Source organism: Podarcis tiliguerta (genome assembly GCF_965153285.1).
Source record: "Podarcis tiliguerta genome assembly, chromosome: 1".
NCBI lineage: Eukaryota > Metazoa > Chordata > Lepidosauria > Squamata > Lacertidae > Podarcis > Podarcis tiliguerta.
Window position 1 is genome coordinate 114,312,907 of NC_139534.1, and position 10,733 is coordinate 114,323,639.

At 42.8% G+C, this 10,733-nt stretch overlaps 1 protein-coding gene across 1 annotated transcript; it reads right to left on the minus strand.

Moving 5' to 3' along the window:
- Positions 1–10,733, minus strand: LOC310676711 (alpha-1-antiproteinase-like). Its single transcript, XM_083438817.1, has 5 exons — positions 10,612–10,733; positions 5,577–6,188; positions 3,331–3,598; positions 1,586–1,733; positions 1–245 (listed from the first exon to the last, which is right to left on the minus strand). The coding sequence occupies exons 2-5, from the start codon at positions 6,169–6,171 to the stop codon at positions 54–56; spliced, it is 1,203 nt and encodes a 400-aa protein (XP_083294943.1). The 5' UTR covers positions 6,172–6,188; positions 10,612–10,733; the 3' UTR covers positions 1–53.

Here is a 10,733-nt window from a genome sequence, read left to right on the forward strand (position 1 = left end):
TTTGGGTTGCCAAAATGCTTTATTCCAAAGCTTCGTTCAGAATTCACTGACACTTAGGGCTGAAGGGGATTTACTATTTTGCCAACAAATAATGTGTAGTTGGTCTGTGTTTCATACATCAGCACAAAAAAAGGCCTAGCGAATTCTAAGGTTGGAGGCATAGACATAGGTATGGCTTCCAAAACAGTGGCTGCCGCTGCTTCTGACCCTTTCTCATCCACGGTGAGCACAGCCTTATGGGTAGCCTGAGGAAGAACAAAGAAAGACATCAGAGTTTGGAGAGGAGAAAAGGATTTCATTTGTGAAGGAAATGCTTTTTTTGAAAGGCCTTTGTCTTCACTGCCGCATACCTCTGGCCATCTATGTGATTTCCCCTTCTGTCAATGAGTAACTTTGCTGAGGTGACATCACAAAAACACATGGGTTGGTGCAACCTATCACAATAAATGCCTATGAGGGCAAATGAGACCCTCAGCAGCGAGGGACTCCAAAGGGTATCAGAACTCTGGGGCAAACCCTAATGTTCAGGAATGTGAGCTTTGTTGGCACTGAGGAGGCTAACGCTGGAGAGAATATCATAGTCAGACAGTATATGGCACAGTCCTATTTCAAATACATGTCTTCAAATAAAAAAAGAACAGGGTGGACAAGGCCTGGCTTCAATACTTAGTCTCCTAGGGCAGCTGCCAAGACCCCAGTACAGTGTTACCTCTGGATGTGAATGGGATCTGTTCCGGAGCCCCGTTCGCATCCAGAAGCGAACGCAACCAGCGCCCGCGCATCTGCATGTGCCCGGGTCATGATTTGCCACTTCTGCGCATGCGTGTGACGTCATTTTGACCGTCTGCGCATGCGTGAGTGGCGAAACCTGGAAGTAACACGCTCCGTTACTTCCAGGTCACCGCAGCTTGCAACGCGAAAATACTTATCCCGAAGCTACTTCAACCTGAGGTATGACTGTAGTATCCAACACTTCTGCCACCTGCTCTGGGCCTACATTATGGCTAAATTTTAATCCTGCCAAATGTAACTTTTATTTAATTTATCGTAGTTGTGCTCAATTTCATTTCCCATTCATACGAGCAGGTTGTATAGCTCCTTTTTGATATGTCCACTTTCTCTGGTCCTCATCTCCTTAATTCTGTGGTGTGTTGCAACTCGTATTATTAGGCAATATGGTCCTTAAGATTTGTAAGAGGGAGTCTTTGCTTACCATCCTTACCAGCACCTACTAGCAAGGCTTGCCTGGTGCCTTCATTATATATCTTTAGGTGGCAGGTGAAAATATTCCTCTTAAACTAGGCCTTTGGGTGATTAAAATCTTATACCCCTTTTAAATGTGTTTGACGAAGGGGATTTATTGGTTTGTTTTCGTTTTATTATGCATATTGTGTTCTCATTTTGCATTTTTATGTTTGGATGAACAGTGGTATACAAATTTAACTAATAAGAATAAGAATAATTTAAACAGATGGAGCACAATTAATTCAATTTGCCCAAATAAAACAAGATACTTTGCAAAAAAGAAAAAAGAAAAAGAGAGAAGAAGTCATGTGACTAATGGGAATTCTTGTTTTCAACTTACTTTTCCCACTTTCAAACGCTGCCCAGTGATTCCTGTCAGATCAGCTTGATCACTGAAGACATCAGTAATGCCCATTTTGCTGAGGGTCTCCTCTAGTTCATAGCTGGCAGAAATATTAAACTTTGGAAGGAACACAGATGCTGTAGCACTTCAGGAACAGAAAGATACAAGAAATTACTTCAATTATTTGCTCAAAAGGCTGACATCTAAAAGGGCATCTCACGGCTCCCAAGCAGATATGATAGAAACATATTCTCATTGAGACTCAATGTGCTTGGAGCCTTGTCCAGCTATGGCAACCATCACTATCCTGGTACGTACCATGTATTTTGGATTACGGTTCCTATAAGCCCTAGTTAGCGCAGCCCTGCTGGCTGGGGCTGATGGGAGCTGTAGCCTAAAACATCCTGCATGCACCAGGTTGCTGAATGCCATGTTACAGCAACAAACTTTATGTAGGGCTGCCCTTGAGAACTTTTCAAAGGCTTCAGCCGGTGCAAAACATTGTGGCATGGCACCCCATTCAGTATAATGGTACTCAGCAAAATGGCACCCAGTTCCACAGCCTGTGAATGGAGCTGCAATATTTCCCTTTGTTGCAGCATGAAAGAATATTCCATCTGTTATACTTTGCATTTACAGAGCACATTTCAGGTTTGAGGAGCTCCATATATGTTATCTCAGAACAAGGCCAGCCATAGCATTAGGCAGAGTGAGGCAGCTGTCTCAGGTGGCAGAAATTAGGGAGTGACAACAAGATGATGATGGACAGAACTGTAGGTAAAGGTAAAGGACCCCTGGACAGTTAAGATGACTATGGGGTGTGGTGCTCATCTTGCTTCAGGCTGAGGGAGCCAGCTAATAGATTAACAGACAGATTTCCGGGTCATGTGGCCAGCATGACTAAACTGCTTCTGGTGCAAAGGAACACCCAGACGGAAATCAGAGTGTACAGAAACACCATTTACCTTCCCGTCGCAGTGCTGCCTATTTATCTACTTGCACTGGTATGCTTTAGAACTGCTAGGTTGGCAGGAGCTGGGATAGAGCAATGGGAGCTCACCCTGTCACATGAATTTGAACTGCCGACCTTTTTATCGGCAAGCCCAAGAGGCTCAGTGGTTTAGACCACAGTGCTGCTCACATCCCACAGAGCTATGAATAGACAGAGCTGTGTACTCAGGTGCAGCAGACGATTCTGGTTACTACTGATGTTAAAGTATGATTTGAATGGCCAGTCAAGTCAGCTTCTGTATGTGACATGGGGGAAGCATCCAGTCATTTGTCTCAGGGCAGCTTACTCTGTGGCATTAACACCTTCATGTTTTAATTAGACACAAGCATTTTGCTTATATGAGGCTGGTTATCCTACAGCTACTGCTAGGAGTAGTCTTATGACTAGATAAGCTTGCCATGGCAAAGTAAGAGTAGAACTAACATTCAGAAAGGCTTTCCTATATTATATGGCCCACATCTAGTCCTTTACCTTGTAAGTGGTATGGTAATCCAAGACAATAAGGCTGGATCTACACAGATCTGTAAAAACGCTGTAAAAAACCCCCCCGTAATATAGCTCTTAATACAATTTCCTATTGCTGACGGATCACTGCTCTACAGCACCCTCTGGTGTCACATTTGTATAATGCATTTTAACATTATAATGGACCAGTGGCGCTTCGCCCTAAGTTATTGGCTGGTTACAAATATACCTAACGAAAATATTAAAGAAGGAACACAAAACTTACCGTTGAACCTTTACTGCCCATTTGGTCCAAGTATCTAATGAGAAAGCCTCCTCTACCTGCTTGACTTTTCCGGAATCTGGCAGAATAAAGAATGTGGTGGCACTCCCCTTGTAGTCCATGTGTAGCACTTGGCAATGCAATTCAGTATCATAGTAATACCGGAACCAGCCCAGCCTGTGCATCATTGGGACTTTGACAGTTGTGTGTTCATTCACAAAGAAGTCCCTTTCTTCTGTCTGAGCTGGATCAAAAGGTTTTTCCCAGGCACCTTAAGAGAAAAGAAGAGACCACCACCACATTACGGAGAGATTACACAGTTCTTTCAAATCACAACATTTGATCTTATTTGCAATATTAGTGTTTTTTTTCCTGGCAGATATTGTTGCTACATGTCAGCGGGTTCATAGACAGTCACCGTTTGTTTTCCCATCACAGTGCTGCAGCAGTCTAGACTGCAGAACAGGTTCCTGAACTGCTATGTAGGGTTGAATATGGTTGATATATGTTTATGCATGCAGAGGGGGAAAAGGGCAAGATATGATTGCTTTTGGTGCGCTGATTAACTGGGGTGTGTTTGCCTACACCTGCACATGGTGAGAATGAGTCAGCAACCATGTGAGAACAACTCAGCAGAAACTACAATATAAATGCTGCCGTGTTTGGAGGCAAGTTTGCTCTCAGCCAGAGTGTGGTCTGTATGCTGTAAGGGAAGTATCTGCTGTGTGTATCTGGAACTGCATTATTGTCAGTAAAGCAAGTGACTCTTCTTAGAAGCGTTTACTGTTTCTCTGGTCTTTTGCACACCCTGCTGACATTGGGATGGGCACTTTGCACATGCCTCAACAAATACTACAGCAATGAAAACTGCACCAGAGCAGTGCATTTTACACAATAAGAAAGTAAAGGAAATTTATTGTTTAGCCGAGGGAGTCAAATGTGGGATCCAAGCCCACAGGCATCACTTGGGGCATCCCTCTCCGCCACCTCACCACCTCCTCCCGGTGCTTCAATTACACTGGATAAAAAGTTGGATGCTGGATCCATTAGGAATCCCCACCCCAAACCCTAAATACGGAAGCATTTTTAAGAAGGCCACGGCTGGGGAAGAAAAGGTTAGCTTTCCCCATCTGCTGTGGACCTTCCCCTCCCCAAACTGCTGTACAATAATTGTGCCTGAAAAAAGTTTATGGTTGGCCTCAAATAAGGCATAGGGGGCTCTTTTGAGCCGGGGGTTGGGGAGTTGTAGCTAGGAAGGGAAGAGTTAACCATTACCACCCTGGCCATTGTGGGTCATGCAACAAAAATGCCTTCTGTGCTGCAATTAGGATAATGGTGGAGACATTACAGTAAGAGACTTTAGGGGTGAAATAATGAATAGCTGAAATGTAGGTTGAATGTGTTCATGTTACAGCTGGGTGCCCACCCTGTGGAACACCCTCCCATCCGATGTCAAGGAAATAAACATCTATCTGACTTTTAGAAGACATCTGAAGGCAGCCCTGTATAGGTGAGTTTTTTAAATTTGAGGTTTTCCGTGTTTTAATATTTTGTTGGCAGGTGCCCAGAGTGGCTGGAGCAATCCAGTCAGATGTGTGGCAAATAAGTAATAATTTTTTTATTATTATTACCTGTGAGACTCAAGGTTGCCTGGACTCGCGATCACTCAAAGTGTGAATGATGTCAGGGGCTAGGGATATGCATGCAAACCCTACCCCCTAGGTCCTCACATGAATTGCATCTCCCTCCAGTTGAGCAGGGAGGTTTTGTAGGCAGCTTCTACTGAGCTCACTTGAACAAGAGTAGGACACTTTGTGCGACATTATCAGTGTTCCTGGTCATATGGAGGGAACTACACACATCCAAGGGAACACAAACAGAAGCCCCTCAAAGATTTTCCCCAGCAAATGAGGGGATGCTTGTGGACTAAATATTTGGGGGGATTAAAGGAAGGGGCTCATTGGCTCACTCCATGCCTTTGTCCACAGATACATGCCTCAAGTCACAGGCAAAGGATTCTCCCTGATAATAATAATAAATAATAGTTATTTTATTATTTCTACCTCACCCATCTGACTGGATTGCCTAGAGATGGGATTTACTCTGAGCCAATGAGCCCCTTCTGAGCAAAATGCAGATTTCAAAGAACTGCTGCGTTTCAGCTTTCACATAGTTTCGGAAAATTCAAATTAGAAGGTTTGTCTTAAAATCTGAATGGAGTTGAATTTATCCCCCACCCCAAAGCGTACCTTTAAAGAATATGTAGTTCACTACAGCCAGTGAGGTATCTGGATCAAGACCCTTGACGACCTCCGAAATTTTCCCGTGGGTTTTCTTCTCTATATAATCATTGATTTGTTTCTCGGCTTCTTTTGGCTCCTGGAATTTTGTGGGCAACACCTCTGCGGCATAAAAAGCCTTGACGTCATCCATAAAGGTTGGTAATGCCTCCAGGCCCTCCCTTAAAAAAAGAGCGTCTCCTAGCTCGAGTTGGTACCCAGAATCTGAGCGAGTGAGCACAGAAAAGTCATTATGGAGTGCCCGGTGGATCTCCTTCTCTGGGATTTCTGTCAGGTTAAAGCAAAGGCCTTCTAGGATCTGAGTGCGTGTGGCAGATTTTGCCCCCAGTGAAAGAATGGAAAAGGCGGAGACAATACTGACGGGCGAGAAGAACATATTTGCATCAGGTGAGGCTGAAAAAGCCAGACTAATAAATTTAATTGCAAAACGGCCAACATTTGGATATATAGTAGTTAGCTGTGTGCTGTTCTTTTCATCAGGACCCTGATGATGCCCATTGGAGAGGCTGGCCAATATCAAACAGAGAAAGATGGCAGAGTGCATTCTTCCGGTCGGTTCTTCTGCGAATTGAGAGAGAGAGATTTTTTACTTGCCACAAAATGTGTTAGTAGCAACAGCAGCAACAACAACAACTCAAAACAGTTCTTGCTCCCATTCAGAGTCAGCTCGTCTCCTGAAGGTCAACATGAGAGGAAGATGGAAGAAGCATTTCACAATGCGTTGTCAAACTTCAGTCAAGAATGTGCTTTACTGGCTCCACTCCAAACACAATGCATACCTCAACGCCATAATATGCACACATCTATCTGCAATATAGATTTGCACATGTTGGTTATGCTTTAGTGCAGATCCTCCAAGTGTCCCTATTTTCCAAGGACAGTCCCAGATTTACAGAACACCTCCCGGTTTCTGATTTGATCCTGGAATGTCCTGCTTTTCCTTAGGACATCCCTACTTTCATTGGAGAAATGTTGGTGGGCATGGAGTTATGTGACCCCCAAACCAAAGAGATAAGTAACTATACAACCTTTAGAAGACATCTGAAGGCAGCCCTGTATAGGGAAGTGGTTTTTTAAATGTTTAATGTTTTATTATGTTTTTATATATGTTGGAGTGACTGGGGCAACCCAGTCAGATGGGTGGGGTATAAATGATGATGATGATGATGATGATGATGGAATAAAGGTAATGGTTAAGGGACCCCTGACCATTAGGTCCAGTCGCGGACGACTCTGGGGTTGTGGCTCTCACCTCACTTTATTGGCCGAGGGAGCCGGTGTACAGCTTCCGGGTCATATGGCCAGCATGACTAAGCCGCTTCTGGTGAACCAGAGCAGCGCACGGAAACACCGTTTACCTTCCCGCTGGAGCAGTACCTATTTATCTACTTGCACTTTGACGTGCTTCCGAACTGCTAGGTTGGCAGGAGCAGGGACCGAGCAACAGGAGCTCACCCCGTCGCAGGGATTCAAACTGCCGACCTTCTGATCGGCAAGCCCTAGGCTCTGTGGTTTAACCCACAGCACCACCTGCATCCCTTGATGATGGAATAGGACATCCCTAATGTTGGAGGGTATGTTAGTGTGCACATGGTATGGAGCCAACCCCCGCTTTGTAGGTCTAGCTGCCTACGGCATGGCATAAATGTGGACGATGTGACAATGTCCACGGTTGCCCAGTGAGAACATAAGAAGAGCTCTGCTGAATCAAACCAAAGCCCCATCTTGCCCAGTATCCTGTTCTCACGGTGGGAAACCAGGTGCTTATGGGAAGCAAACTTGATTGCAACAACACTCCCTACTTGTGATTTCCAGCAACTGCTATTCACAAACAGGTTATCTCTGACAGCGGAGGCAGAACATAGCCACCATGGCTTGTGGCTGTTAATAAACTTATCCTCTATTAATGTGACTGATCCTCTTAGGTTGTAAACCATTTGAGTGCTTTGTTAAAAAGCTGACACATAAATGCAGTGTATAATAAAGTAAATGAGAACTCTAGTGATACAAGTGCACTCAATGACTTTTGTATTGTGTCACCCAGACACTACTCGGAGCAATGGATTTTTCCACCAGCCTGTTGTCCTCCAGATCTTTTGGACTTCAACTCCAGCAGCCCCAGTCATCATGGCCAATGATCAGGAATGATGGGAGATGTAGTACAAAAAAAATTCTAGAGGGCAGTAGGTTGTGGTGGGCTGCTTTAAAGAGTTTCGCTACTAGCAAACTACCCCTGTTGGAGTACGCACAAAGCAATTCATTTTTGGTTACTTGAAGGGATTGAAATACATTTCCCTTGCAAGAAGCTTAATCTAAAAAAACTAATCAGAATATCTAGAAATTCAAACAAAACCAAAAACCCCATACCCAAATAAAATAAATAAACCAAAAACAGCCCAATCAAACTCAAACTTTGATCCCCAAGTACAATAACAAATAGTTGTTGCAGGAAATGATTATGACAGTCATCCTGGACTTTGAAAAGTCTCAGGTGTGCAAATATAGCATTGCCAGGGGATACATGCCTGGTGCCACTGTGCCATTTTGCACATAGGATTTGGTTAATTTAAAGCGACATACATGCAGTTATTGCAGGTTAGCCAAAAGCAAGCTCTTGTGAGCCAATTAGCTGTGAAAATATCAGTCAGTCAGTCACCAGGACTGCAGACCGGATGACTTTAAGAGTTTAAAATACTACATGTATTTATTGTTTATTCAATATAACTTTTCTTTTAAGCATTTTGGATTTTTAGCACAATATTCACAATTTAAACATAAAATTCATACATTTATTTTTTTAATGTGAAAGTTTGCACATGTTCACCTTTTATTTTAGAGTTGAAGCAATGTAGATTGCAGGTGCAAGGTAGCCTTAAAAATGAATGTGTAATGATTTGCCTCTATTTTGAAAAAAAAAGCAGCAATTTAAAAGTGGGGTGACAATTTGACCTAAATGATAATTATTCCCATTTACTGGAGCTTTTTTTCACTGTCCCTTCACCATAAATTCACAGATTGGGTTACAAAATATAAGGGAATGTTTAGTCTCTTTAACAATCTGCCTCACCCCATATCTAGTCTTTCCTTTACACCTGACCAATTCCCTTCCTTTACACTTCACCCATCACCTATCCCTTATAGCTCCCCCAACCACCCTCCCCTCACAGTTCACCTCAAGCAACTAGCCCCAGCCTCACCTCTATTAAAAGGAGTCTGGCAGACACTTCAGAGAGCTGTTTGGCAAACCACTAGCTGAGGCATCTCTTACCCTCCCTTAAACGCTGTGATGTTTAACAGAGGGTGAGTGGTTTGCCAAATTGCTATCTGACATGCCTTCTACTCACCTTTAAACAGCTCGCCTGGGCTGCCCGCTTCTTGCTCACTTGCCTGTTTGCCATCACGTTGGAATTGTCAAAGCCGCCAATTAGCAACTATCTAAACTGCAGCATGATGACAGTCTTACAAATTTATTATATCGTAAGACAATATTAAAATCAACTTACAATCAGAAAAATAGGGTGGGTTCTATAGCTTTCAATTGCAGATGCATCTATCTATCTATCATCTATCTATCTATCTAACATCATCTATCTAGAGTCTAGGTTTCAAATGCTAGAAAAGGAAGTTCAAACTACACTGGGTAGCTATAAGCTAAACACAAGTTTGTGATGCGAATTAAAAATAGCAAGGTGGAGGCCATTTCTACATTGGATCTACTTGTGAGTAAGCACTATGCCAAACCTCTGCCTGTCACTTCTTATCAGTGATAAATATTAAATTGCATTTAGTGTTTTAGAGCTGGCATTGGCCAGAGAGGGCTGGTACATTCCCAATGGCATTATTTGATTCCCATGCTTTGCAGTAGCATAGGAAGTTACCTAAAACCAAGCCAGGCCATTGTTCAATCTAGTTCAGTATTGTCTACACTGATTGATAGCTGCTCTCCAGAGTTTCAGGCAGTGGGCATTCCTAGCCCTGCCTCAAGATGCCATGGTTTGTTCTACCCCGAGCTCTGGCCCTTCCCCCATGCTCTTTCCATGCAATCACATTCTCTCTTCAATATAGTCATGTTTACTTTCTTCTAAATCATTAAAAAAACTCTATAATACATGCCGATCTTGGAAATGCGTATGCTTTTCTGCACCAGATGATGTTCACTCCCCTTTTCATGCATGAGTACAAAGAAATCATTTTTAAACTTGGAAACAAAAAATATGCTTTCATTTCTCCGGTTTATGTGTACAAACATAAACAGCACAAAAATTTGAAGGGAAATTTGGGGAAACTTTCACAATTACCCAACATCCTGAGCGACGAGGACATTAAAGTAAGTTTATGTATGATTCTGAGTAGTGCAATAAATAAAAATCTTAAGTATCACTCTTATTGGCTCTGATAATGGACAACAAGAAGTCACTTAAAGACAGTTTTTTTTCAGGAGAATAGGCAGATTTAAAGATACTCACTTGAAAATACGGCACAGTATTTTCAAATACGTTGCGAAGCAGTACTTAACTGCTCTATCCCCCGGTTTATCCAGATGAATTTGCTTATTCTGTATTCATCCTGATTTGCTTGCATGGTAGATTGACTACAGACAGTATCTAAATAACGTGTTCCGTCAGTGCAAAGATTAAAACTTGAGCAACAGTTCCACTGTGCAAACGTTGATCCAGGCACTGATGGGACACTGGCTGGATACTGCCCTATGTCTGGTCTGCATGTCAATAAGCTTTTATCCTTTACTCATCCTGATTTGCTTATGCTGTTTTGACACATCTTCCAATTTATCATTTGTTCACCCCCACACTTTTAAGTGCATATTTACCCATTGCTTTCCAAAGCAATGGATTTGTTGCGGTAGGGCAACAAAACACTTTTATCCACTTTAACTGCACAAGCCTGAAAAGCTTCTGGTATGCGCTTGAACTTCCCCCGCAAAACAGTGACCGTTTTGAGGCACCCAAAGAGGACAGATACTTACAGCAGTTGTGCAGAACCTTCCTTTCTGTTAGAAAGCCTCTGATTCTTTATGATCTGCTATTTATGCAAACTGCAATGTGAGCAAAGTGCTTCATTAATCCTTAACCAGGACTGTTGAAATGT